General features: G+C 45.1%; 1 protein-coding gene across 3 annotated transcripts in view; it reads left to right on the top strand.

The window, feature by feature from the left end:
- The window catches only part of ULK1 (unc-51 like autophagy activating kinase 1), a 90,242-nt gene extending 62,711 nt beyond the window's left edge, over nt 1-27,531 (top strand). For 2 of the 3 annotated variants that reach the window (XM_019620989.2, XM_010720026.3), the window contains exons 14-30: nt 1,225-1,313; nt 3,354-3,519; nt 4,328-4,388; nt 4,769-4,858; nt 7,922-8,047; nt 10,846-10,997; nt 11,607-11,690; nt 12,273-12,535; nt 13,155-13,339; nt 14,121-14,236; nt 14,818-14,961; nt 17,489-17,676; nt 20,378-20,556; nt 20,695-20,813; nt 22,539-22,696; nt 22,905-23,040; nt 24,852-27,531. In XM_019620989.2, the coding sequence (XP_019476534.1) occupies nt 1,225-1,313; nt 3,354-3,519; nt 4,328-4,388; nt 4,769-4,858; nt 7,922-8,047; nt 10,846-10,997; nt 11,607-11,690; nt 12,273-12,535; nt 13,155-13,339; nt 14,121-14,236; nt 14,818-14,961; nt 17,489-17,676; nt 20,378-20,556; nt 20,695-20,813; nt 22,539-22,696; nt 22,905-23,040; nt 24,852-24,907 (2,312 nt within the window). In that variant the 3' untranslated portion in view covers nt 24,908-27,531. The remainder of the gene's footprint in view (nt 1-1,224; nt 1,314-3,353; nt 3,520-4,327; nt 4,389-4,768; nt 4,859-7,921; nt 8,048-10,845; nt 10,998-11,606; nt 11,691-12,272; nt 12,536-13,154; nt 13,340-14,120; nt 14,237-14,817; nt 14,962-17,488; nt 17,677-20,377; nt 20,557-20,694; nt 20,814-22,538; nt 22,697-22,904; nt 23,041-24,851) is intronic. The other variant, XM_010720027.3, reaches the window with a different exon arrangement.

Genomic DNA, 27,531 nt, shown 5'->3' with positions numbered 1-27,531 from the left:
GGGATGTGGGTGGTGTAGCTTTCCATGCCAAGCCCTTGACCGACCTCCCAAAACATCCATCTTCAGGGCACCACAGTGCTTGCTCCTGTCCTGGATCCAGAGCCGTGTGTTTTAACAGTGCATTGCAGGAAGCAAACCAAGGACAGAATAGATGTGGGAGGTAAAAAGAAAAAAAAAAAAAGTACTCTCAGAAGGCTTAGAAAGATTTCATTAATTCTGGATCTACCATGCAGTGTCCTGGTGTGTTCTAACGCATGGGGGAAGGCACCTGTACAGGTGTGCACATCACTGCTGCTGGGACTTTCTATTGCACAAGCCCCCGAGCTCTGAATTGGTTTCTATTTGCAGTACAACTTAAACATTTGTTTTTTGTTTATGTTAACAGGCAGGGGGAGAAGAGCACCGTGACCCTGTTCCAGTTAATAAGTCTGCACTTTTTTGGCTTTGTTTTCCTTTTTTGGATTTCATTGCATCTTTGTCAGACTAAGGACTTCAGCCTCTAAGTGGCTGTTCTCTTTGTGCTGGGAGGCACTGATCTCACCATCCTTTTACCCTCTTTGATAGGCTAACAGGGAAGACCTTATCAAGCCTTTTATTAGAATGATTGTTTTTCCATTCTTTTACAATTAAGACACCGTTTCAACGGTTAATTGCTGAGAAATGTGGTTTTGTTTACTTGCTCCACTTTATTGTCTAGAACTTTGTAGTAGTTAATGCAAAAAATGACAGTTTTACCTCAAACAGAAGTGTTCTTTTAGGGTATTTTTTTGCCTCTCCTTGAATTAACAAGCATGGAATCATTAGCACAGACCCTGTAAAGGTAGAAAATGGCACAAGATACTAGTTCTCTGCCAATTCAATGGAAGAAAAGCAAAGCAAAATGCTCTTCTCGCTTACTTGTCCCATCTGATCTCTGTTTAAAATTATTCAACTACCAAAATGGTTGCACACTCAAATTTTGATCTTGGTTGGATGTTCTGAGACCTTCCACTCTAAGAGCTGTAAGGGTGAATTAGTGTGTGGAGGAGTGGATGGATGCAAATCTCAGAACTGAACAGAATGCCAATTTTTCTACTGTTCTCCTTTAGTTGGCAATATCTGGTGATATGTGAGATAAACCTGATGTAAGAAGATGGAAAAGGCACTTTAGTATTGACTCACGTTGACAAGTTATTTTGTATTGATATATATATTTTTCTTTTTTTCTCTTTCCCTTATTTTTAGCTGCTTCTGTGCCAATGCCTTCTTACCCCAGTTCGGGCTCTGGTAGTTCCTCCAGCAGCTCTTCTACTTCCCACCTGGCATCACCTCCCGTAAGTACAGCTCAGTGGATGCACCACTTCTGTTTGCAGGCCTCTTGCTTGCTTCTTTATAAGTGCAGCCTTTGCTTTTGCTGTTGTCTGGTGTGAGTGACAGAAAACCTGAGTTCTCCCTGGGTTTTGTGCGCTGTGTTTTCCAGTCTGCTTATATTCTGCATGCTGAATATTGTCTTTCCTCAAGAAATATTTCAAAGTGTTATTGCCTATTATGTGAAAAGCCTTTGTGAAAGGAGTTGGTGTTAATATTGCTCATGTTGGCAGAGATAGGAAGCTCTTTGTAACCAAAAAAAGTCATTAATTCAGGGCATAGCTTATTTGGCTGCAATTTCTTTGTTCTCAAGCAGAGTCTTTGCAACTTGACAACATATCGACCTTTTTTTAACAGACGACACTGCTCCTTCCTGACCAGCATTCCCAGCCCCACAGAGACACATTCAGCAAGGCTGTTTGCTCACACCTGCCTGCCTTAGTCTGGTGGTCTCCTGAGGGTTGATCTGAACTGACAGCTTTCTCTCTGGTTACCTGAAATTATGAGAACTGTCTTGAAGGGTAGGACATGAACTGACCAGTGCATTCCTTCAGCTCGCTGAAGTGACATTCCTTCAGCTCGCTGAAGTGAAAGCTTGTTTTTGGAGGCTGCTGGTGGAAGCTGCCTTTCAACTTTGAGCAGAGGGATGCTGATGGTGTGATGGGTAGTGGAAGGGAGAAGGACTGAATGTTCTTGTCTTCTCCCTATTACTGCTGCCTTTTTGCATTTTCGTTGAGGTTGCCAAGGCTTCTCACCTCCTTCAGGGAGTGCTGTGACTGAGGCTTCCTTTCTGTGTTTGTGGAAAATACTGTATCTGCTGTGAGGAGCTGCTGAGGGAAAGGTGTAGGGGCACAATTTGAAGCTGATTTGCGTTCTCATGGTGCAGGCTGCATGGAGAGGGAAGGTCTGTTCTCTAAATGTCACACAATTGTGTCCCTGACTGCATTTTTATCCCCCGCAGCCCCAGACAGAAGAGCTCTTGGCTGGGGTGCTTCTTGGCCAGAAGGCTCTAGGGGTGGGTAGATAGCATCAAAAACAGACTCTCTTCCCTTAAGCTCTCCTGATTCAGGGAGCAGTGAAGACTCACTGTCCTACTGCGAGGTCTCCATGTTAGAAGTATACTGCACCCATTGTGGTCTGCATTTGGAAGATATGCTGACAGAGCTGTGCTGGCTCAGCATGTGAAAAATCCCCTGTCTGCAGGGCAGGGCTAGCGTATTGCATGGAAAAGAGCTTTGGTAGCTGGGAAATTCCTTCTGCCTGTGTATACTGCATTTGTAGGGGGAGTCAGACCCTTGTAGGGACAGCAGGAGAGGCTTTATGGCGAACGGGGCCTAAATAGGGCTCAGGAAAAAGCTGTTTCAGATCTTTCTCATGGAAAAAAAAAATGCACAAGGATAAAGACTATGATCTGCACAGTGGGCAGTTCTTAAACCATCCAGCCTCCTCCATCTGTCAGAGGTGAGGATTATGGGGCTTTCTTTCTTCTGAAGAAAAAATGGAGCTGTCTAGAGCCTGTCGTGCCTCTGAGAGCGGGGTGATGTTCATCTGCAGAATACTTGGCCTCCTTTGGGTCTCTCTAACTCCTCATATCGAAACAGCAAAATGAGGTTGTCCCAAAAGTGCAGACACTGTGTATGTGCTTGTGGGTAGAGGTAGAAGCTTTGAAAGCTTTTCTATTTCTCAACCTCACCAGATTGAGTTGGTATCAAATGCACTGTTGATCTGGAAAGCCTTAGCAGTAGCAAAGGGGTATGGTACCTGAAGTGAAATTTTCTTATCTGAGGTGCTGGCAGTATGTTTTGTATAACAAAAGATGCACAGTTCTGACACTGACATAAAAAGCTGTTCCTTTTTGGTAAACTGAACATCTGCCTCTGGCAAGCTACCAGCCCTGGTTTATGAGAGAAATGCTGTCTGTAGCCTTGTGCAGCTCGATTTAAAGGATCCAGCAGAATGATGAGGTAGCTGTGCTGAAGCCAGTGTTTGTTTTCTTCTTGAATTAGCAGTCTCTTGGAGAGATGCAGCAGCAGCTGCAAGAGAAGGCGTTGGCATCTCCTACCCAGGATTCCCCCGGCTTCCTGCATGGATCGAAGGACTCTGCTGGAAGCAGCAGTAAGAATTCATCCTGTGACACTGATGACTTCGTTATGGTCCCTGCACAGTTCTCAAGTAAGTCGGCATCTGGAAATTGCAGACATTCTGAGGAAAGGGGGATGTGGGTCCTAAAGGTAGTTAATGGACAGTTGAAACATTGATTAAAGCTGTTTCGACTGAATAGCGGGAACGTTCTAGTTCTTAAGCTGCAAGAGACATCTGGCTGGCTGGTTAATTTCACAGGATACTTAGTAATTATCTTCAAAGATAGGATATGAGAGAAAAGGTTATTTGGGGAATGCAGTAAGAGATTGAACCTGGAAATCCAATTGGAAAAAGAGATAAGTAGGCTCACAGAGAAGTGTTTTCCACTCTCAGAAGATGTTCCTCTATTATCCTATGTTCAGTTTCACTCAGCAGCAGAGAGAAAGGCAAGAATTCAATGACCAAACTGGACATTATACTTGAAAAATTTAGGAAAAAAAAAAGGTGTCGGATTTTTCTTCAAATATCTTGAATTTGTTATTAGTACCTCTGTGTGTTTATACTTTGATAGGAATTGCATGAAACATAAACAAGGGCCAGAGCTCCAGTGGAGCTGCAGACCTAAGTATGCTTATGTTTAAGTACTTAACCAGCAGAAGGATGTTGTTCAATCTTGGCCATGCGTATGATAATTTGCTGAGTTGGGACTTGGTGATAAATGCTGTGATTTCACCCAGGACTTCATGGTGTGAGGCTCAGCAGCATCCACAAACTTAAGTTTCAGCCTGCGTGAATTTAGCAAATCTTGTGCAACTTAGCAGATCTTCGAGGAGCAGGAAATTCAGTTGCTCTTTTGGGAATATGATCACTAATGTTTCTTCGCTTTGTTGTTCCTCAGGTGAAATGACTGCCGAGGCTGCAGGAGGGAAGCCAATCCAAGACAGCCTGATGTACAGTGGGTAAGAGCACCAAGGCAGCTGAAATTGAACGTGTGTATGCTAGTGTGTACACAGCTTCTGAAGTGGATACTCATTTATGCTTAGCTTCCTCATCCATTAGGACTAAACTGCAGTTCATTTGCTGTAAGGTCCTTTATCCTGGTTAAAGTGGTGTAAGAGAAATGCAATCTAAAGGGCCTTTCAGTCCTATGCCACTGCCAGGTGATCAGTGTATGGCACCTGAATACTGGAGTGTATGTGGGGCAGCATGACAGATCCAGGGCTCCTATTATTAGACTCAGGGAAGGGTGCTGGGCAGACACAGCTCTGTTCTGTGTTCTGCAGGGGGAAGCAGGGTTGTTTCACAGATTTCTAACAGCTTGATTCCATCATTTTTTCAGGAGTTCTCTGGTGACTTCAGCTGGCTTGGAAAGTCAGGGAAGAACGCCATCTCCTTCTCCCCCTTACAGCGGTTCTCCTAGCCCCTCCAGGTAAGAAGGACTGTTCTGTGGTGACTAATAAACTTTTATTATTTAAACTGCCATTGACTTCCAGGATAGGAAGAGATGTTGGTGTGCTGAGCAAGTTCCACATCTGTCCTTTAATTAAAGAGTAACAAGAACAACTAGGAGAAACTTCCCTTGTCTGTGGAACGTGATTGCATAAACTCTAGAACTTGAAGCTTTAGGGTATGTACTTGGTTTACAGGGAGCTGGCAGGCTTGCTTCCGACCTCATTCTTGTCTACTGAGGAAGCAGAGCATCTTACTTCTTCTATTCTGTCTATATGCTGGCTTTTGAAGGAGGAGAGTTGGAAGGGAATTCATACTCAGGGAGGAAGAAGCCCCTAAAATCTTACTTCAAAAGAAAATGTAGTCCCAGTCTGTGTTGAACATGCTTGTCACATAAACAGAGCCCAGAAAATGACAAAACATAGCCTGAAAGTATACAAATATAAAGGAGAAGAATATAGCTCAAAGCCTTGCTGACGTGATCAGATTAATTGGCAGACATATACGACAGTGTGGAGTGTAATTGCATGAGACTTCTTATGCCATTACCTGCTAAGCTTTTTAACAGCTTAAACAGAATAAACTGATTCCTTTGCATTCTGGGGATCAGTCCTTATTAAAGGATTTGGCCTTGTTTCTGGAAGGCAGTGAGTGGAAATTCATGGATGTTCACTTCAGTTACTGCCTTCCCTTCACCAAACTGGCCTCGTATTCTGGGGGATCACAAGGTAGAAAGTCACTGCCAATGGCTGTATTTCTGCTCTTGCTGTCTTTTCTGCTCTAGAGCTCCTTCCCATTTTTTTGGTCTGCTTTAAAGAAAGACTGAGGCACTGCTTCCTAACATGCCCAGGATGGGAAATAAAACTTAAATAATTAATTTCTGCAGCAGCCACCCTGAATCTGCAGTGCAAAGCATGGTCTTTGAACTGCTGCCGGCCAGCTACGCCTGTGTTAATAGCATGATTTTCGGTGCTCTTCACCATGAATTTCATGTGGCCCATTGGTTCAGCACTTGGCTTCACTGGTGCAGAAAACTCCTGGTTTTCTCTCCCTCTGCCTTTCGTGCAGGCAGCAGTTCTCCCTTTTCATGTGTGGCTCTAGGCTAGCAAGCTGTGCTTGGATGTAGTCCAAGTAGGACAGAAAGCAGAGTCTGTGGCAGGCAAGGGCTTTCCTCAGAATATCACGATATACTGTTGAGCAGCTCTCCACATTAGGATTAGGTGTAATTAAAATATGCTGACTGTTTGATCTTTTTCTTTTTTAAAAGCACTTCCATGTTGAAGATCTTTAATAAGTCTAACCAAAGGTACTTCCTTTATGTATTCCACACCAATGGATTAATGCCATTTCAAAGAGCTTTTAATTGCTGCCAAGTAATTAAACTCCCTTTTTCAGGTTTATCTCTTTGTCTTTGCAAATTTATGGTCAATTGTAGTCTTTAAGGCTTGAGGCCAATTACCAGATTTAGTCTGTCAGCTAATTTGGGTGCTTTCTTTTGCAGCTTGCACCTTGTGTAGGACATCTGGCTCCTATAGGAACTTGTATGACCTTTGGGGATAGGGAGAATCCTTTCACCCCAAATCTTCTTTTCCCTTAAAGGATTTTGGCCAGATTGAAGAGACAGTGTTTGAAATTTGTGTCAAAAGTCAGGATGTATACAAAGTCTGACATCAGCTCTCAGATCTATTGGTTAAAGCTGTTTACTTGTGTCTGTCTGACTCCATGTCTTATGCTGATGGAAAACAGTGACAACAAAAGCTCACTTTGCCACTAGGAACTGGAAACCTTTAATGTCTTTATTTTACTTTTGCACCAAGAAGAAGTAAGGCTTCCATGCCCTCTTTTAGAGGCAGATAGCAGGCGAAACAGCTTTGTTGAACACTATGCCCATAAGCCACAAAGTACTGCTGACATTGTCCAAAAAAGAAATTCTGTTGTTTGGCAGTTTAAACCATTCTATCAAGGCACAAATTCTTCTCTTTTCCCAAATGCACATATGTATGTTCTTGCTGGATTACATATCTGTTTTCATCTTCATCTCATGTAAAACACCTCCTTTCTGAGAGTTAGATCTGAAGTGATGCCTCCTACTTCTGAGGGGCACACACAGGTGTGTTGTACATTGACAACATGGAATACTGTAGAAGCCTTCATTACCAATAAGATCTTTATGTAATTGTGCAGCCACCCTGCAATTGATGGTGGCAGTTGTAAGTAACGTTGCCATGGCAATTAATCCTAGGATATTGGAGCCTTTGGGAAAAGACTTTAGGCAGCTACTTAGTTAAATGTGATGTTTGCATGGGTTTTGTGTTGTGTGTTTTTTATGGAGTTGTATACAGGTTAAGAATAACAGAAAAACTGTCACCTGGGGGAACAGATACAGACATGAGCTTGTTAACCTGCTTGGATGGAAATGGAAGGAAGTCTGAAGTTTGCAGAATGGGTCTATCCCTTTTTGTGGAGGTGATGTTCATGCTGACCTTGATGGGCATAGAGAAAGTGGTTCCTGTCCCCGGGATTTATTCTCTCTTGAGTTGCTTTTTTCACCCTGCAGTTAACTTGCAAATACACTGATACGCTCTAGAAATTTGTTTTCTTCATGATACATCAACTTTCATAGAAATACACCACTGCAGTGGTGCCTCTTGGCACCAAAGTCTTTGGTGGTGTCCTGTGTGAGCCACGAGCATTCGGCCTTTGTTCAATTATGTGCTCTTTGGCTGTGGATCTGAGGCTGTAGGAAACTGGGCCAATTGTGGCCTGAAATAACAGGGTTCCCATTTTCCTGAAGGGAGAGGTGTGCTTGGGTGTATGTTTTAACTGTGGGTGGGAATCATGTTGGAAGAAAGGTGCCTGCTTCCAGGAGGTGTGCGGTGCCACTTCCCATTCATACAGCTTTGAACTGCCTCCCAGGATAAACCCACAACCTGAGAGGAGCAAAATGGACACTCCCTGTGTGTGGTTGCCTTATAAAGATAATACCTCCAATTACCTGCCTGAAGGTCCACCCCTTACAAGAGACTTTGTCTCCTTTCAACAGCCGGCCAGGTCAGTTTTCCAGCAGCAAATACGGACACTCTGTGCCCATCCCGGTTCCAACACAAATTCATAACTACCGTCGGATCGAGCAGAACCTGCAGTCTCCCCACCAGTACGCCTCTCCTCGGTAAGTGCTGGGGGGTGAGGGCTGACATCAGCGTATTACACTCTGTTACATCTCGGGCTTCTTTTATGGTTTGTTCTCTGTATCTCTAGAAGTTTTCAACATCTGTCACAATGTTGAAATTTATTTGTTGCCAAGTACTGTAAATTTTGTCTATATATGTATATGCAAGACGGCTCCCTTAAGTTTTCTGTGCAGACTGAAAGCCCTTTGGGGTCTGACTGCTTTTCCTTCAGTTATGATGTCCAAACAGGGGCAATCATTCGTGTGGCACATTTCTCTATAAAAGGCAAAAGCTGAAGTAAACAACTAAAATGGGTAGGGATACAGAACTTACCTGACTTGAGCTTAGTTGGTTCCTGTAGCTAATCACACCATCGATGACACCTCTTACACGAGTTGCGTGGTAACGTGGTTGTGCAGTCTGATTAAGTCGTGGGCAATCTCTGCCTGTGGGGCAGAGCATGCTTTATGAGGGCCCTCAGGAAGAGCTGGATGTCAGCCTTCAGCCGAGCTCAGGAGTAATGTCTTGTACCTTCAAGAAATGCCAGGCTTTTGCCTCTTGACATGGTAATTGATGGTTCCTATGGTTTTGAGATCTGGGTTAACAGTGGCAGCCCAGGCCATGGACTGGTTGGAAGGAGAATTGCACAGGATCTTGAAGAATTTGTACAGCGAGGGCAGAGAATATTCACAGTATCTGAATTAGTTCAAGTTTAGCTGTCAGAAATAGGGTAATGCCTATGTCAGCCTGAATTTGGGCTTAATTAAAGGTAAGGCTTACTTGAAGTGTGCCAGAAATGAAGACACAGCATTGATCTGAAGTATCGATTGACAAAGATGTTTGTTTTCTGCCAGTGTTACTTTAATACTGTTCTACACAGTTATTTGAATGTGAGATGGTTTGGTGTAAGCTCCTTCCAGTTCCCTACATGGCCTGTATTTCATATTGCAAAGCTTATGACAGGCTGCTGAGATCAGGCTCACAGCCTGCAACTACCTGTCTGGGGTCAAAATCCTGTTTTGCTCCTTTTAGTCAGCACTGTGTAATGGTGTGATTAGCATTGTCCCTGCAGAGGAACTCGAGGAATGGAACCAATCAGATGATTCATGCTCTGCTTTTAGCATCACCTCAGAATCTCTGGCGTCATGTTTTTCTTCTGCCCCAGGAAGCCATATTTATCTCTCATCATCACTTCCTCTAATCAGCAAATTCATTAGGCATGCTTCAAGAAGAAGAAGATTTCATCAAGCATTTTGTATGTCATTCCACTTTTCCATCAGCTGTATCAAACAGGTTATTCCAGCCAAATGACTTGTCATGTTTGGAAGTCATTTGACTAAAAACCTTGGCATACACTCAGATTCTGAAATATCGACCACTGTCATCTGACTGGTTGGTGATGCCTGTGTGGTATAGCTTGTTTGTGGTCAGGTATCTTGCGTATTGAGGTGATAATTATGTGTGTTTACTTCTGACCACATCACCTGTCCCGTTCATCTACTTACAGGGCAGTATTAACATTCCACATCTTTCAGCAGCTTCAATCAGCTCCTGTTTTTTTTCCTGCACATTCACAACAGATAACATTTAGCCTCCTGGATGGTTGATATTTTGAAAAGTTGAAAAAATTGGCAGAACAATCAATACCTTCTTTCTGCCACTGCATTCAATTTTGCTTCAGGACAGGGTGCTCAATGAGTGTTATGCCTCTAAATCTGGAGAAACCTGAGCAAAGTGATTTTTAGATTAAAATTTTAAAGGATTTCCCTTTTTTTTTTCCTTCTTTTTTTCTTTTTTTCTAGCATGTGAATATAGTGTGGATGTGTTTGATTGAAAAACAGTAACAGATTGGAGTGAGGCTGGGGAGGAAGATGGGAAAAGAAATCACTCTTATCTCTATTACTGTTGTTGTTTTTTTCCCTGAAACATGACATCAAGTAACACATATACCTAGTAGTGCTGTTGAATTGATTTATTGACAGTTCATCAGAGCAACTTTGCCTCTACTGCATTTAGCCCTGCTTGTAACTGCTGAAACCTGTATGGCTTTGTTCCTGCTGTTCAGAGGCATGTGGGCAGCTTAATACTGCTTTGCTGGGATGGGAAAGAGGGTACCTTGGTGATAGCATCCTTCAGTGGCTTGAGCAGAGGTGTTTTTTTCAGTGTATTCATTGATTCCTCTCCAGAACACCACCTACTGGCTGTGACTGGAGTCCTTTCAGCAATGGAAAAACTGTTTCTAAATCAAGAGTAGAATGAAGTATTTGATGAAAAACTTTTCTCGTGTAGAAGCATGTAATGGGAATCTTGGTGAAAGGACCATGCAGAGATAGATCAGCATTTCAGTAGATAGGATTTAGGCTGTGCTCTTGAGGTGTGATGGCACCGTTCAAAAGTTGAGGAATAGTATACTCAAATCCCATTTTTCTCCAAAGGGATGGTGTGGCTCTATTCACCTTCTCCCTGTTCTACTTTCCTCTTTGTTTCTTTTTAGGCTAGGTATACTTGTGGTTCCTGCATGTGTGGCACAAACAACTTGATTTGAATTCTCCAAGGAGAGGTTTCATAAGGTGTTTGGCACCCAGGCAGTACTGATCATTCCAGCCCAAAGAGAAACTCCTCTGGGTGTGATCTGTATCTGTGCAGTCCTGGCACAGTGCGATTTTGATCCAGAATAAGCAACCATGAAGCTCCAAGTCTGTGGAAATAGCACTGTGTGTTTGAGTGGGTGGTTATGGTGTTTTCCTTACTCCTCTTTATTAGCAACTGGAGTAATGTGTCTTTTGTTTCCTGCAAGGTCTGGTACGGTCCGGAGATCTAGCAGTACAAGCCCTCTTGGTTTTCCTAAAACTGGTGCTTCCCCTCCTTATCCTGGAGACCATGGATCTGTGCCTAGCTCCAGAAAGCTTTCCTTTGGCGGTGCCAAGCCATTTATGCCATCACCACAAGGTAAGATGTCAACTGTCACGTTCCTGCTCTAATAAAATCATGTTTCTTTCCTGTAAAGAGGAGGTTTTGTCCAGGTATAGCTGTCAGGTAAAAGGGAGTTCAGATGGTTGTGTTCTCCCATGACTCTTCTCAGTAGGGTAACCGGTGTTTTGGCCTTGGTAAAATGGAGCAGAAAACACCTATTAGCCTCAGGAGAGGTAAGCAGTGTTGTAGTGTCTGTGTGAAACATGTTGCTGTCCTCTGCAGAGGGCTTTTCTAAGGACAAAGTATCTTTTCACCAGTTTGGGCTGGAGTGAGAAAAACGTGATCCAACTGCTGTCAGAGCAGAATTCCAACTGGCCCTAGAAGGGCTTGAAACTTGAGTGCTCCTAATGAAAAGTAACTGTCTGAATATTCATACTCTAGCCCTCTGAGTTAATGTCTCTGCAAAGTCAGACTCAACTTGGCTAAACGAGTACTAGCTAGAACTTTTCTCCTTATTTTACTATACAACCATAGCTGAGATTATGGGAGAGATATGCACCTCCCTTTTTAAAATAGGTGGTGAGTAGTGTTGTTTACTGTGGAAACTTAATACCAAATGAACTTTTTGATTGTGTTAACTTAAAGTTGGAACAATCCCGGAGCAGCCCAGCCAGACTGTTATCCCCTCTTCTCTTGGAGCAGAAGTGAGAAGTCGGATTCCTGCAGTTGGTATGTTGGTACTTGCTTTCCTTCATTACTCCTGTGGATAAGGCCAGAGCCATAATCTGAGAGCTTTCAGGGTGGGGTATGTTCCTTCAGCATCTTCTCTTGATGCTTGGCCACCAGGATTTGTGTGTGCTGGTAGGAGTCAGAATTGATCCATTCACATTCTGACATCCATCTTCTAGTGCTGACAGATCTTGTGGCACACAAACTCTAATTTGGGACATTGCAGTTCATTGATTTGAGTGGAGAAGAACTATCTCAAAGCCCCAAACTCTTCTTCTGCCTTGTTGCCTGTTAGATGTTTAATCTCCTCTGTAAGGGCTGCAGTAAAGGGAAGAAACTACAGTTCTGTGTCCCTGTTGTTCCTTCTGTTCCTCCTGTGGAGTCAAAACCCAGTCAGGCGTAGAAGTTTTATGGCACTGATCAGAGTGCCATCTTTATCCATTAATTAAAGGGTTTGATCTGTAGATGCCTGGTACAAGCTTACCTTCTTGGGTGTCTTATGAGTGAATCTTGTGATCAATCTGACGTTTTCATTTTAGAACCAGAAAATGATGTGGTTTGTTACTGTGTTTGGACCTCCAGGTGTCTCAGCACCCGAGCATTCTCCTCGAGGGATGGGCTCTCGGCTCCACAGTGCTCCCAACTTGTCAGATTTGCATTCCTGCAGGCAGAAGATAACCAAGCAGCACTCTGATCCTCTAGTTGCTCACTTTGGCCATACCCCAGTCAGCCAACCTCTGCAGATTCATGGCCTGCAGCACTGCCGACAGCTCAGATCCTCACCAAAGCTGTCTGAGTTCATGCAGAGAAGCCCATTGCCAACTATCATGGGCTCCCCTACAAAGGTAAATCAAGGAATCTGCTTTTGGGTTTTTCATAGCTTGAGCTGTTGTGTTTTTTCAGGGTGAACCACTGTATGATCTCTGACCTGGATTTATCACCACTTATTCACTGTTCCTCAAGGGCTGCTTAATAATTTGTGTGAAATGTGGTGGTGTCCTAGTTCTTCTCACTTGGCAGCAGTGTTTGCAGTCTGAGTAGAGTCCAGGGTTCTAATCAGGCAAAGAAAAGGAGCTGACCAGATTAGGACAGAAGCACATTAGTGAACTGCAGTGTCAGGGTTGATCTGCATGTCATGGCTTTTGACACAAATGTGCGTGCAGTAGAAATCCCAGCAGAGACAGCAGGCTGTTGGGTGGGTGGCAGCCCTACCATCTGATGTGAAGCTGGCCCTGGGACAGCATTTTCTCTGTGCTTTTATTAAGCTGCAGTGAATTTTCAGCAGTTTGTTGTCCTTTCATTTTAGCATTTCTGAGACAGGGAACAAGTAATTATGTGGGCTGGGATTTCTACCTCTTCATTTCAGACATGTTTTTATGTGTACAATTTAATTTTGATAAATAAATGAAGGATGAGGGAACATTTGTTTTTTAAAACATTCTCTTTGTGCTCTCTTTCTCCTAGGCTGTGTCCCCTTTTGAGTTTCCCAAAACCCCAAGTTCCCAGAACCTTCTCACTCTCTTGGCCCATCAGGGGGTCATGATGACTCCAACACGGAACAAGACCCTGCCAGATCTGAAGGAAATGGGTCACTTCCACTGCCAGCAGACTGGCTTGGGGTTGAGGCCTGTGGAGGAGATCAAGGGCAGGTGAGCTGTAGTCTGCTTTGTACACAGTGGTTTTTCCTTCCCTAACATGGGATGGATGGGGCAAATCTCAAATGTCAGCTATTTCAATCATCATGTATCAGCAAGCATTCTGCAGACATCTCTTAGCACCACTGGGTTGCAAGCAGATGTTGTGCAGATTTTTTTTAAAGACTTTCCTCTAAAGGGGCAGGCCATGGCCTAGATTTTATGACATGAAAGATTGCTTGCAGCTTTACACTGTTACTGCCCAAAGTTCCATCAAGTGGGGATCAAGGATCTGGTTATTAGAGCAGGCTCCCTGCAATTATGCAAATGTATGCTTTATTCTTTTTGAAGCGTGTGCCTGTCATAAGTGAGAGGTGTGTGTTCCTTGTCTATCAAACAGTGGGTACAGGTCTTCAAAGATCTGTTTGAAAGCCAGGTGCTGACTGTTGTGAATGTTGCAGGATACAGAGTTGCTCAGGTGTTAGCGTTAAGTTTTTCTTACCTGCCTCTTTGCATATTTCTTGTGTTAATTTCCATATCTTCCATCAAAGAGAAACTATGCTACAATAATGCTGTACTCTGTACTTGCATACTGCAAGTCATGGTAATCATAAGCTTTCTGCAGGTAACAGGAGGTGCTTCAGATACTCTGTTGAAAGAGGAATGGGGCTAGTGGTTATTTCAGTTCTGGACTATTTGCTGTGTAGTGTTTGTGGACCAGCAATGGCACAAATTAACTGAAACCCATGAACCTTACTGGTGAGTTTCAGCATCATCTTGTATGTTCTCCTTTTAGATCTCTAAGCACGGGCAGGCTTACTGACCTACTTCTCAAGGCAGCCTTTGGGGCACAGATCTCAGAAGCTGGCAGCAATGACAGCCTGAACAGTGAGAAGCCAATGGAAGTTGCAGGTAAGTGGGGAGAACGGCAGATTCGACAGGATGGGCTTGTGCTGGGGGAAAGTGTTTGCCTGCATGCCTCCTATGAAAGAGAGGCTTCTTTTCTGATGGCTTTTGCTGTAGGAAATGACCGCTGTGTGTGAGGAGTGTTGTGATGCTTTCTTTCTTTTGTGAGCGCTCGAAGGCTTGTGGCTTTATGCGTGCTGTGTAATTGCTGGCTAGCAGTGTGATTTTGTAGGCAGGGCTTCCTCTCTTGGCCCCTTCTGAATGAGATATCATGTGGAAGTGGGGACTTTCTGCCAGGCAGTTTGACTACGAATGACTCTGCAAGGGTGGGTCTTCCTGCGCGTGCAGGTTGGGAAGTGAGGAGGGAAGAACAGCTGCAGCACCACGTAACGCTGCCCAGGCTCACGTCCTGCTGTCCGTGCCAGCCTGCCTGGCTGTGGGATGCTTCCAAAGGGAGCGCTGGCCTGTGCTGGTAGCCACCATCTCCTGAGAGAGTCTGCAGGGACGTAACACCGCTGGGTGAGGCACACCGTGCTCGGAGTAACTTTCCTGTAATGTCAGTCTGCACCTTTCAACTGTCTCCCCAGCTCCCTCAGGTGCTTACGGAGGGACACTGCACTCTGGTGCCCGGGCGGGGGGCTCTGCCAGCCCATCCCCAGTGATTTTTACTGTTGGATCCCCTCCCAGTGGAACAACTCCCCCACAGACCACGAGGACCAGGATGTTTTCAGGTAAAGGGCTGATACCTGCCTGTTCCAATATCTGGAGACAGAGAGACGTGCTGTATTCCTCACTGCTGCATACTGGTGGTGGAAGCAGGCTGTTCAGAGAGAGCTCGGTGGCTTAAATGCCTTTAAGGTTCTTGTACTGGCTCTTGCCAATCCTAGTTACTGCTCATAACTCTTCATGCTGGCACGAGGACTAACGCCTTATAAGAGTTTCCAAGACTGGAAGAGGGAAGCAAACTGTTCCTTTTGCTTCGTTTCTATTTGCTTCAGGAATAATGCTGCAGCTGTTCATAGATCCATTGCTGTTGGTAGGTCAACAGAGATAAAGATTGCTCTGTATTCTGATGGTTTTCCTCATAGGTTTCAGATAAGTTATAAAAGGCAAGCGTGACCATTCATGCAAAGCAGTTTCAGTGCACAAGTACTATCATGAAAGGGCACTGTATGCAAAAGTACAAGTGGTGTTACTTATGCTGTGAATTACTTAAGTAGGAAATGGGGAAGTGCAGTCCTGATTGACAGATCCTTTAAGGTGCCAGCACTCTGGCCTCATCAGCCAACAGCTGAGGCTGCAGTAATTGTCCATTTTGGGGCCATGTGTCTGGGAGCTGGAATCTGTAATCAAGAAAATACTTGGATACTTCTATCTGCATTTTTGGCTGGTTTGAGTTCTTGTCCTGGCCATTCCTCCTCTGAATGCAGTCGAAGCTGTTGTTCTTAATTAGTGCAGGGAAGGTTTGGATGCAACTATGAATAAGCTCTTGACTCAGACTAGGGGGACATATGGGCTCAGTTTCTGGGTATGGCTTGGATTTCCATCATAACTAAAACCACTCAGATCCTTGTCTGGAAGTTGGTTTTATAATCCTTCCTTTGTCTCATTTATTTAGAGTGTAAGCTCTGTAGGGCAGGGACTCTCATACAAAGTGGCTGACTGTCCTGCAGCACAATGGGGCCACTATCCTGGCTAGCGCCTCTAGCTGCTACTGAAATGCTGTGAATAGAGAATTCAGTCATCTTGTATTGCTTTTGAGGGAATAGTAGCAATTTGGAAGTAGATCCAAGTGCCACTTTGGTGGGGTGATAGTTGGATGTTTAAGGATCTGCTGAGCAGTTAAAATTTCAGATGGAATTCCTGGTAGAGAAGACTACTGAATAGCGAGCCTACAGCACATCCACAGCTTTGGGTAAAGGCAGTCAAAGCTGCTTGACAAGCTTTGTTTATTAGATCTTTGCAATAGCTCCTCGTGTTATAGTTAATGCATAAAAGTAGATGGTGAAAAAGGGAGCTTTGCAAGTAGAACTCCACACCCCAAGTGTGTTGACAATCCATGAATAAGATCACTTGACAGATACAAGACAGAGCCTTTTCATGAGTCACCACAGCAGTTTCTGTGAACAGTACCACAGAATTACAGGGTATCCAGAATGCGGTGTTGTTGGTCTTTTCCTTTCTCTGAAAGATCTGGAAATACTTTACCAGTCTTTTATGATCCCCACTTAGCTTTGAAGTGTGCCAAGTGGGAGAGATCTCTGGGAGGAGAGGAGGCAGCACATCACTGCAGATCAGTTGTTGAGATGTGCATTGTGTTGCTCAGCCTTTCAAAGTCAGGGTAGGGCAGCAGATTATGTTTGTGGATAGAAGAGAAAAATCTTCCTCTGGAGGATCAGGAGAGAATTAGTAAAGTGTTATAGCTGATATTGGCATCCCCCCGAGAAACAGAGAATATATCCCTCTGCAGCAGTGTGTTGGGGATATGAAGCCCTCTGGAACTGATGAATGTGTTATCGGTACCCTGAGACAGAAACTTCTTTTTGAAGTGTGCATCTTTTATGAGCAGTATACTCTCAGAGAGGATTCAGTTGCTAAGAAAGGAAAAAGACAGTGGTGATAGAATTGACTGATGAACCCAGTAATTAAAGACTCCTGAATCCTGAGGTTAGGGTCGTGGTTCAGCTGAAATCACCTGCTTTGTCCAACTTCCTTCTTGTAAAGAGAGGAAACCAGAAGTAGAGGGCATGTAACAGAAAGCTCTCCTGGTTTGCATGCAAGTGACAAATGTTTTAAAACTATGTTTAAAACCTCACTTATCAGAGGTACTCATTCATTGACAGAATTAAAGCTTTGGGACCAGGGTTTGAACTGTGCTGATCCATGATAAGGCTGAAGCTGATTATGGTGGTGTATGATAAATTCAGCCCAAGATATTGTGGCAGGATTCAGAAGGGATTTGAGGAAGAAAAAAAGGTGCTTCTGGGATTGTCACCGTAAATCACTGGCAGTCAGTAAGATGCATTAAATTTGCTTGAGCTTGTAAACTGGTCTTCCTGAGTCACTGAGGATCTTGCATGTGGTGTGGTTATTTTGCATCACAAGTCTTGTATCTTCCTCTAGAGTACCTGTTGCTGGCTCCTACAGAGCCAGGATCCTGGATCCTACGTTGACAAGCATCCCCTGTGCTGGGCGAGAAATAACTCGCCTAATATTAATATCTTAAGTAATTTCTTTCTTTCTTTTTCTTTTTTTCAGTGGGGTCTTCCAGCTCTCTCAGTTCTGGAGGCTCATTCACTGGCAGGCACTTGGCAGTGGGAACTGGTGGGGATGCTCTGGAGGGCCCTTCGAGTCTCCGGTATGCCTTTGCTGATCCAATCACCGCGAACCTGGAAGGTGCTGTTACATTTGAGGCACCAGAGCTGCCTGAAGAGACACTCATGGAGGTAGGTATATCCCTATAGGGACTTGTCAGGGGCAAAGGACAGGGAACAATAAAAGGAAAGTGTATCCAGAGGTTCTCCGGCTCTACATTTGTAGCCAAGGCAGTCACTTCCAAAGACGGTGTGAACTAGCTTCAGGAGAGCTGGGCAACACAGTGCTGGGGAAATTCAGGACATACTTAGCTCAGTGGTTTTTGAGCCTGCTGTTGAGCTTTTTAGTCCCTGAGACAGCCCAGGAATGGAGTTAAATTCATGATTTCAAAAGCTGAAATTGCAGGTTGGAAATATCGGTTACCTGGTGTGTTCTGCATCATGAGTTTCTGAAGAGAACTTTGGTTCTTTTCCCTTTTAAAAGGCTCAGTGTTAGTAATAGCTGACCTGAGAGAGTAGCATGGGTATATCAAATGCCTGCCAGCTGCATGCACTTATGGAGTCAGTTAGTGATACAGCCTCAGCTGAAAGAGTCTGAAAAAAGTAAACGTGACACTTATGTTGCTGATGGGGGGAAGGGGAACGTGACATGCTTTGCACGAGAACAGCTGAACCAGATTGCTGAGCTGAAAGACTGCCAGACTCCCCTTCTCTGCAGGCTGAAGGCTGGCTGAAGCAGAGCAAATGCTTTTGTAGCTGAGATATAGTTGAAATGTAGGTCAGGGTGCCCATTTGCAGGAGAGGTGGGAGACTGAATCAGTCATGGATTCAGCTCTATTTGTAATGCCTTCTTGGATTGCCTAGGACTGGGAAAGGCTCTTTGCATTGGAATCTTGCTGGTGTTTCAAAAACCACTTGGATACCTGCAGACATCTGCATACGTTGTTTGTAGAGTGTGGGTTTGCTCTTCTGCTTCAGATTTCTAGCTCAAATTTTTTGTCAATTATGCATTGAATTGCATTAATTTGCTCAATTAGCTGCAGAGCTACAAGGCTATAACTTAAACATTGATGCATAACAGCAGTACTGAGTTTAACTGAGCATACTGTCTTTGTGAGGTACAAGAAATATGGGTCCCTGCCAGCTGTCACTGCTCTTCATGGTCTGAAGGGTTCTAAAGAAGTATCAGCCTGATCTTAATCCCATTCAGTTCAGCTTCTCGTGTCAGTAATGAGTCGTTTGGGTTTGGTCACAATTTCTGCTGGACACAGCAGCCATTCACACACACTTCACAAAACCTTTCTGACACTGAACCTTTTTGGCATTTTTGGAGACCCCTCTGTGCTCTGTAGAGTCAGCCAGAACGGAAACCTGGCAGATCTGCTTTCTGCTGATGCTTTCATGGCAAATGAAGTCTTGCTATTTAAGCACCTCTGTTTGTCTTGAGAAGAGCTGTTGCATTCAGATAGGTGGTGGTTTCTTTCATCATTTGAAAATGTTTCCTGAAGTACAGGCAAGGCAAATTGAAGGTTTTTGTTGTTTTGCAGTGCTTTAAAGGCACAATACAGAGAAGGCTTTGGAAGGCAAGACTATTGTGATGCCTAATGAGGCCAGAAATGCCAGTGTAGTTAATACAAACTAACTATACAGGCAAAGGGGAAGGACTGTACATTGGTTAGAGATATGAGGCTGAGGTTTGCAAGATCTTAGGAGATTCCTGCTCTGCCAGGAGATTCTTGTATGACTTGGCAGCTGCTTAATCTCCAAGTTCCTCCTCTGCTTTTAAAGAAAATAGAGGAAGACAGAGATAACACTTCCTTGCCTTACTGGACTGTCCAGATAGCAAGATAGCAGAGAAGAGATTAAAGTTTCAGATGGCCAAAGCTCCTTTGGCAGCCAAGTGCCTGAGCTGGTGAATGAAAAACATAAAGCTTGTTTTTTTACGTTTGTGTGTTTGGTTGGCTATCGTTCCCTATAGTCACGTTGGAAACAGCCTCACCATGCCCCTGTAAGAGAACCGTTCCCCTAAATATTTGAAGGTCAAGCATGTTAGCTGTTTTACTACACAGAGTACACACAGTGGAGTTGCATCCGATCCAGGCAGTGATTTTATAGGACACACAGCTGTTCAGTTTTTCCACAAATACAGGTTTCCCAAAAATGTTTGCTATGATTTAAGCACTACAGCTTCCGAGAAATGGGATAATACCCTTTGGTCTATAACAGCAGAGGAAAACAGCTTTGAAATGGATGTAGTGCTTTGAGGGTGCATCTCTCCCCTCACCAGCTGAGAGGAGCTGCAGCTAAAGGCTGTCCTTGATGTCCTTCAGAGGACTCAGAGGCCAGGAGCAGCTGGAGGAGACACAGCTAAGCAAGGGCTGGGTTGTGGGATGGGCCACACTGTTAGCAGGTTTTTGTGTTGTAAGGGATGGTCACTCTCTCATAAAATGCACACCCGATTTCAGTTTTGTACCAGCATGGCTGTGGCGGGGTCTGGATCTGGGCCAGCAGTGCTGTCACCTTTCTGCCTAACTTTCCAAACAGTCCAAAATTGCTGTGAACGCTCCTTAGGAAGGCAGCATGTCATTTTGAAGCAAGTCCCTCCAGCTTCTGCAGGGACTGTCCTGGGATCTATGGCTTATTGCTGCCTTTAATGCAGAGGAGGAACTGGTGCAGTGTGGGCTCGGTGCTGAGTTTGTTTTCCTTGCACAGAGAAGAAGTGTAGGAAGGTTCCAGGCCCAGATGTTATCTCTTTCATTTGGGATGAGTCGCTGGCACAGCTCTATGTGAGCAGCCTTTCCCTTGTAACCCCCCTTGGTGTTCCCCTCAACAGCAAGAGCACACCGACATCCTGCGCAGCCTCCGCTTCACACTGGCCTTTGTCCACTATGTGATGGAGATTGCTGCCCTGAAAGGCAACTCCAGCGAGATGAGCGGTTCAGTGGCATCCGAATACCAGCTGCAGGAGAGTGTGGTGGCCGACCAGATCAGCCTGCTCAGCCGGGAGTGGAGGTAAGGGTGGGCAGAGGGCCTGGAGCTCCGTGTGGGCTGCTCCTCCCTGCCACCGCGTGTATCTTTGTGCCAGGCATCCTTTGGACACGTACTGCCGCCCACGTGATCGGTTTGCATTGCAATATGCTTTCTTTGCAGCTACGCAGAGCAGCTCGTGCTGTACCTGAAAGTAGCAGAGCTTCTGTCCTCAGGCCTGCAGACAGCCATAGAGCAGATCAAGGCTGGCAAGCTGTGCCTCTCCTCCACTGTCAAGCAAGGTAAGAGGCTGCGGGGCACACGGTGCAATGAAATTGCCTGGAATGAAAGAATGAAAAGTGTGTCACAAAGGCAGGGAGGAGGTTGAGATATGAACACCCAGCAGCATGCACTCAGGCTTCTTATTGCTCATTGTGCCCTCACATAGCCAGGCCTTCCTTTCAGGGTATTTTCTGGGAGGAATCTTACACTCTCAGCCTTTGCTTCAGCTCTTCAACTCCTGCTCATCTCCCCGTGAGAATCTTCAGTCCTAATTAGTGAGAGGGAAATGCATCTTATCTGATTCCTTGTACATCTCTATCTCAGGTGCTTATTTGTACTTGACGTCAGTCCAACTTAATTATATAGTACATGTCCCAGTAAGTGCTTACTTGGCAAATTGAGACACATCTTGGCTGTGATGATTTTTCAAATGAAGCAAAAACACAGGAAGCAAAACTCTGGCAATACAGAAGTCACTTATTTGTTAGTCATACAGCTTTATGTTTGCATCTGGACAGGTTTAGCTACACTTCTCCACATGTTCGGGCTGACATAACACAAATTAATTATTCCCTTTTCAGGGCAAATTGCAACTTGTAGGAACAGTTATGCTATGAATCTAGTGTATGGGAACAGGATAAGGCTGTCTTTTCTTATTTCTCTTCCCACAAAATCCTGTTCCCTTGAGATTTAAAGGGCACTGCGAGGGCAAGAGAGCTCTCAAGGTACTTGAGTGCCTTCTTTCACCTATGCGTGGAAAAAGCCGAAGTGCAACAAGATATTGTCCTGGAGCATCCTTGGGCAGTGAGTGACAGGCAGAGTCCCTGCCCATAGCCATCAGCTTCCTGGTAATTTGTGCATAGCCCAGAGCTCTGATTGAATTCCACAAATAAGGATGTTGCTTTACTTACTTGTATTTTGTTGTTGTTGTGGGAAGTGTTCTATTTTTTTCATTAAATGTTTGGTTTTTTTACAAAGTCTTTCTTGGCTGCCCCTCAACAGGGTGCTGAGATTCCTTTACCTCCCCCTAGGAGCAAGCTGTGCAGTGTGGAGGTTTCAGATGTGTGTCACAGTTACTTGCTCATCAGGTGGTGGGAGTTTGTAGTCGGTACATCGTGTAGCAGTACAGCTAGCTTCGTGTGCTGTTTTGGGTTGTTATTCAATCCCTTTAAATCATACTTGACTCTTGGTTCTCTGTCACATAATCTTCCTGTCCTAGCTGCTGTGGTGCAGAAAAGGAGGTGACCTTTTGCAGGCATTGGTGTCTTTCCATTCTGGGACAGCATTGTCCCAGGAGAGATTCCTTTGCTTAGTGCTGCTGAGCTACACTTAGCTCCAGCAGCTAGCACATGTGAGTCACATACTTCTTCACAGCATGTCATCACCCATCAGGTAACAGAAGCTTTGTATCTGGCATGTCTGTTGCTTATGGTGACGCGTGGGGCATCTTGCACCGTGCAAACTGTTCTGTATCTTGTGGCAACTGAAGGAAACAAAAATTGACCTGGCCTCAGGTGAACTAGGCATGTAGGTGTTGCAGTGTGCAGGCTTACAATTGGTCAGGGCGACAAAGGAAAGGAAAAAGACCTCATGGGTGCAGCAGGTACTTTGCTGCCAATGTGAAGTTTGGATACAACATAACTTGGTTGCCTTGAAGTTACTTGTTTGGAGTCCTGTGCATGGAGGCTGGGAGTCACAGGGAGAACTGGAGCTGGTGCCCAATGCATTTCTTTCTTTTATTCTAGTTGTGAAGAAGCTCAATGAGCTATATAAATCTAGTGTTTCATCCTGCCACTGCCTCAACATGAGACTGCAGAGGTTCTTCCTGGACAAACAGAAACTCATGGATCAGATCAACAGCATCACTGCAGAGAAGCTCATCTTCAGCTATGCTGTGCAAATGGTAATAACTGTATAGAGACAGGGAACGGGGCTAGCACAGAACAAGCACCAAAAATTGACAGTTCCTGCCTGTTGGTGGTGTTAGCAGGTGGTTTCATTCATGGTGCTGAGTGCTGCCTCTGGAGGTTGGGTGAGGGAGGCTAAGAAACCATGCTGGGAAAGCTGGATCTAGTATGGAAGTGACCTTTTGCATGGGGGTTTGCCTGCAGGTGCAGTCTGCAGCCCTGGATGAGATGTTCCACCACAGAGAGGACTGCGCACAGAGATACCACAAGGCTCTGCTGCTGATGGAGGGGCTCCTGAACATCATCACTGAACAGGGGGACATAGAAAACATCAATAAATGTGAGTGCTCGAGGACTTTTTTTCCCCACCAGGTCATGTCATGTTGTTCTAGCTGCATGGATTGGAAATTTTAGTACCCAGAATCCCTTTTTTCCTTTGGCTGCATCTTGATGGTCATAGCACACATCTCTTGATTTGTTTTAGCTCTTAACAGCCTGGCCTCGTGCAGCTTTAACAGTTGGAAGACTGTTAGAAACTCAAGCCCCTGAGCCCTATTTTGCGATCTGTCCTGCAGAGCAATTGCCAGGGTTTTGTTGGAGCTTTGGATGCATGACTGAACATGCTGAAGGAAGTGGTTTGGCAGCAGCAAAGGGCTGGGTTTGGTTTCCATCTGTAACCATCCATCTGATTGCACAGAGCACTTGGGAACATGAAACTGCAGCGCCTGTCAGGCAGAGATGGTCAGTCAGCACAGCTAGGGCTCCTTCCAGCACTTCTTATAAATGGAGCTGCTCACCTGTGTTCCCCAGGCCAAGCTGAGAAGGCAGCAGACGAGTATTTTTCTCTTCAGCAATTGATTGTGGTAGCTAAGCTTTTACCTGTTTGCAATCTCTTGGCTTCCTTTTCCAGAGACAGATGGATCCCTTTGCTGCTCTGTCACCTCTTCTGCACCCTCCCTTTGTTAAGGGAAGGCTCCACAGCAAATGTGTGCAGAGTGGAAAGGACTGACCTCACTTGCTCAGAGTGAACTTTCCCTGCCTTTCTGGACAGGGCTTAATCATCTTTGTTATCTCTCTCTATGGGAGGAAGGCAGAGGGGAGGGAGACAGCTATTGTCTGTTAGAGCAGCTTGACTTGGCCTCAGCTCTGCTCTGTCACAGCTGAACCAGCTCACTGTGGCACTGCAGTGTTGGAACAGCTGAAGGGAAAGGACACAGCTGGCAAGCCGTGCCTCTCCCCCTCTGCTGGCTAGTGAATGCATTTCTTGGGCCAGCATCCAAAGTGCTGCCAGACTGCTCCAGTCGTCCTTGTGGACAGAGCTCTTGGGTGGGTAATGAGAGGAGAGATTTCTGGCTCACAGGCAATCAGTCAGTTAATTATCACCAACTTTAACAGTCCACATGAGGCTCACTGAAGGAGAGCAAAAGGAGATTGGCAGGTGGTGTATGATACTGGAGGGCTGAGTGAATAGGGAATACTAAGTAGTTTCTATCATACCATTTCTTAGCAAACCTAAATCACATCTTTCGTCCAGAGATACAGTTAATACATCTAATGAATTTCTTCTCCCAGTTGATATCCTGGTATTCCCTATTTTACCCAATGTTCCAGCTTCCTGATTGAGTTGTTCTCTGGTAGGCTGTAATGTGTATGCATTTAATTTTAGATCTTAGGTACTTGATGATATTTTTCTGAAAAGAAAAGTGATATGGACATAGAAATAAAGCAAGTCCTCCTCATAGAGAGGTATGAATTCCACCAAACGTGTAGCTTTTGACAGAGTGTCAGGCGCAGACAATGAGAATCTGCAGTGACTGCTGGGCTGTACTATGCCTTGTATGAATTGTTGGCGGTGGATGATGGTCCTTTGGAACAGTTTGATAACACTGTCAGAACTCACAGCTCACAGCTTTCCTTCTTGGCTCTCTATTCATCTCTTTGTTCTGTCCCTTCTCAGCATGATGTTTGTGGTTGTCCTCACCTAGTCTAAATCAGTACATGGTAATGGTTCTAGACGGTCTGCTTAGCCTTGCTAAAATACAGTTGTTTTTTTGGTTTTCTTTTCCAAATCTCCTGCATGTTTTGTCACCTTTATATTGCCAGGAAAAAGAGAAGCTGATTTCTTGTGCTTTTGTTTTCTTCTTCTCTTAGGTAAACTGTGCATCGAGCGCAGGCTGTCAGCTCTGCTGTCGGGGTTCTGCGCCTGATTTGACTAATGTTCTCCACACACCTCATCCCAGCTGATCACTTTGTTTCCAGTGGCCTGCTGCTGTGGTGGGAAACAGTTCTGACAGTAGGACACCTGGAGGATGAGCTGCTCAGTGTTCTGTATTCTGGCATTTTGGGAAGTTGTTCCACAGTCCTAGATTCTTTTGTGGGGCTGTGTGACTGTAGAAGCACGAATGCTTCCCTGTCCAAAGGCCTGGACGAAGACGAAGCTGGTGCGGAAAGGTTTCCCTCATTGGCAGCAGGGATGAAGGATAGCAGTCTGCTTCTTCCCAGCACTTCGAAGGATAAGACTGCTGCCTGCCCACTTGCTTAAGAACAGGGTATTCCAGTGCTGTCTCCATTGCAGGCAATGGATGTGCCTAAACTGCTGGCTTCAGTTAATGTTGGAGGCTGTCGTTCAGAAATTAAGGCCAGTTTGTGTACTTCCCCCTACCCCAGCTGACAGCCGGGCACCTTCAAGCTTCCTGACAGCCCCAGGCTCCCCGCCTGTCTCCTTCATCCCGTCTCACACACGCTGAAGCCTTGGAGTGTGTACAGAGCTGAAAGGAAGGAAGCTGCGCTTTGCCGGAGCGTGGCTGAAGTCGCTGCTGCCTTCTGCAGACGCACTGAGCGAGGCTGGGAGCGAGTTGTCCCTGGGGATGTTCACATCTCCGTGGGCTGCCTCTGTCTGCGGGTGGACAAACGGCGCAGGGAAAGAGACTGCACAGAAAGCAGGAAGGCGACAGAAAACGTAACTTTCCTGTCTTTCTCAGAAGCCAAAACAAATCCGTTCCTCCCTTGTTCCCCGAGCTCACTGGGGTCAGCATTAAAGACTCCTGGCTGTCAGTTCAGCCCGTCAGTACATATCTACCACAAGGGAGCAGTCGCGCTGTCCTGCTTTCAGCTGTTGCTAGAGACCCTTCCCAGAGCCCTCACCCCGAACTGAAAACACTAGCTTTGTGAATCAAAGGAGCACTTTACACACTATGGGAACTTTCAGAAGTTGACTTTGCATCACACAACAACCCAGGAACATCACGACTGTTAGGAATGCTGTTCTTTTTATTCCTTTCCTTGTTTCCTGGTTGTTTCATTGCACTACGTGTGTGCATATATTAATATGTATTCCTGAGGTTGAATATATATTGATATATATGGTTTGTGTGTAACTGTACGTATTTATCTGTACTGTATTTGTGAGTGTGAGGCACTGCGGAGTCTGTGCTGTTCCTCCTCCATACCAGGCAACGCTGACTCGCAGTCTGGCAGTACCAAGATGTTTCTGTTTGTTTGGGTTTTTATTTAAGTGTTCTTTTAAGGACAGTCAGTATGAAGCTCCGTGCTTTTTTAAGAGCTCGAGAACAGGTGTAAGATCCTACACACAATTGGAAATGGATTCTTTTTTTTCTTTCTTTTTTTTTTTTTAAGTTTTATTTGCTGCTTCATTTTTTTATAAAGAAATCTGGTAGCGTTCGGTTCAATGTTCAGCATTTCTTTTCAGGAGACTCTGTAGCCAAATGTGACTGCAGGTGCGAGTGGCTCGAGTTCTGGTTGAGGCTTCAGATGCTGTGAGCAGATGTGTGAGAGGATCGCCGGCTGCCTTCCGTCTGTCTGCGTGCACATGTGTGTGTCTTAATTTATCAGTCATGGCAGTATTTTGGTAGCGCTGGGCAGAAAAGGATCTCTGAAAGCAACTCGAAACCTCAGGCTTTGTTTCAGGGGATTTAATAATACTTTGCACATGGTGGTTAAGTCCTCACTGCTTTTTTTTTTTTCTTTCTCTCGATATCGGCACGTTCAGCGTTGATACTTTACAGTGGTTTCAGGAGCAACTCAATAGGCTTGAGCTGGCGTCATCTTTGGCAATGTGGATATTTTTGATCACAGAGTAGAAATGCCAAGAAGGAAATTAAAAAATACTGTTGATTCCCCCAACCAGGGAGGCTTAAACGTAGCTCACAGTCAGTATTGGGCCTCTGCTGCATTGTGCATCCGCAGCCCACCGCTTCCTTCTGCGGCCGCTTCTGCTTGTGCCTGGAGAAAAAAAAAGGCAAGGCAAAGAAAACAACAACCAGGAGACGACCCCCAGCCTGTGGCCAGAACTGCCGAAGAGACACAGATCGCTTCCAAAGGGCTGGGGCCGGTTGTGCGCAGGGCTGTGCTGCAGGTGGGCACACAGGCAGCAGGAGGGCTCCCAGCCAGGACTGCCCTGCCACGCACACCCCTGCCGCTGCCCTGCGCCCCCTGCAGCCCCGCGCTGCACTGATTGCTTCTGCCAAGGAACGCAGCCCGGGTTCCGTGGTTGTGCCGCAGGTTTCATGGTCCGTGTACGTGGCAAGCTCAGCACTAACCTTCCAGCTGTACTTAATTACTTGAATGTATCGAAATTGTCCACATTCAATGTACACAAATATATATTGCTCCAAAAAATACGTGGTTTACAGCCCTACAACCGAGATATATATATGTATGTGTTTGTGTATATACATACAAGTAGTGTGTGTGTGTGTATGCATATGTACACACACAAACACAAACGTGTATATATGTTTTCTCTCAATACTTGAAACTTAGCCACTGTGCTTGAACTTAAAAAAATATATATAAAAAAAGAAAAACTAGG

This window comes from Meleagris gallopavo, chromosome 17 (genome assembly GCF_000146605.3).
Source record: "Meleagris gallopavo isolate NT-WF06-2002-E0010 breed Aviagen turkey brand Nicholas breeding stock chromosome 17, Turkey_5.1, whole genome shotgun sequence".
NCBI lineage: Eukaryota > Metazoa > Chordata > Aves > Galliformes > Phasianidae > Meleagris > Meleagris gallopavo.
Note: the sequence above shows the minus strand (reverse complement) of the source record. Positions and strands in the feature narration are given on the sequence as shown.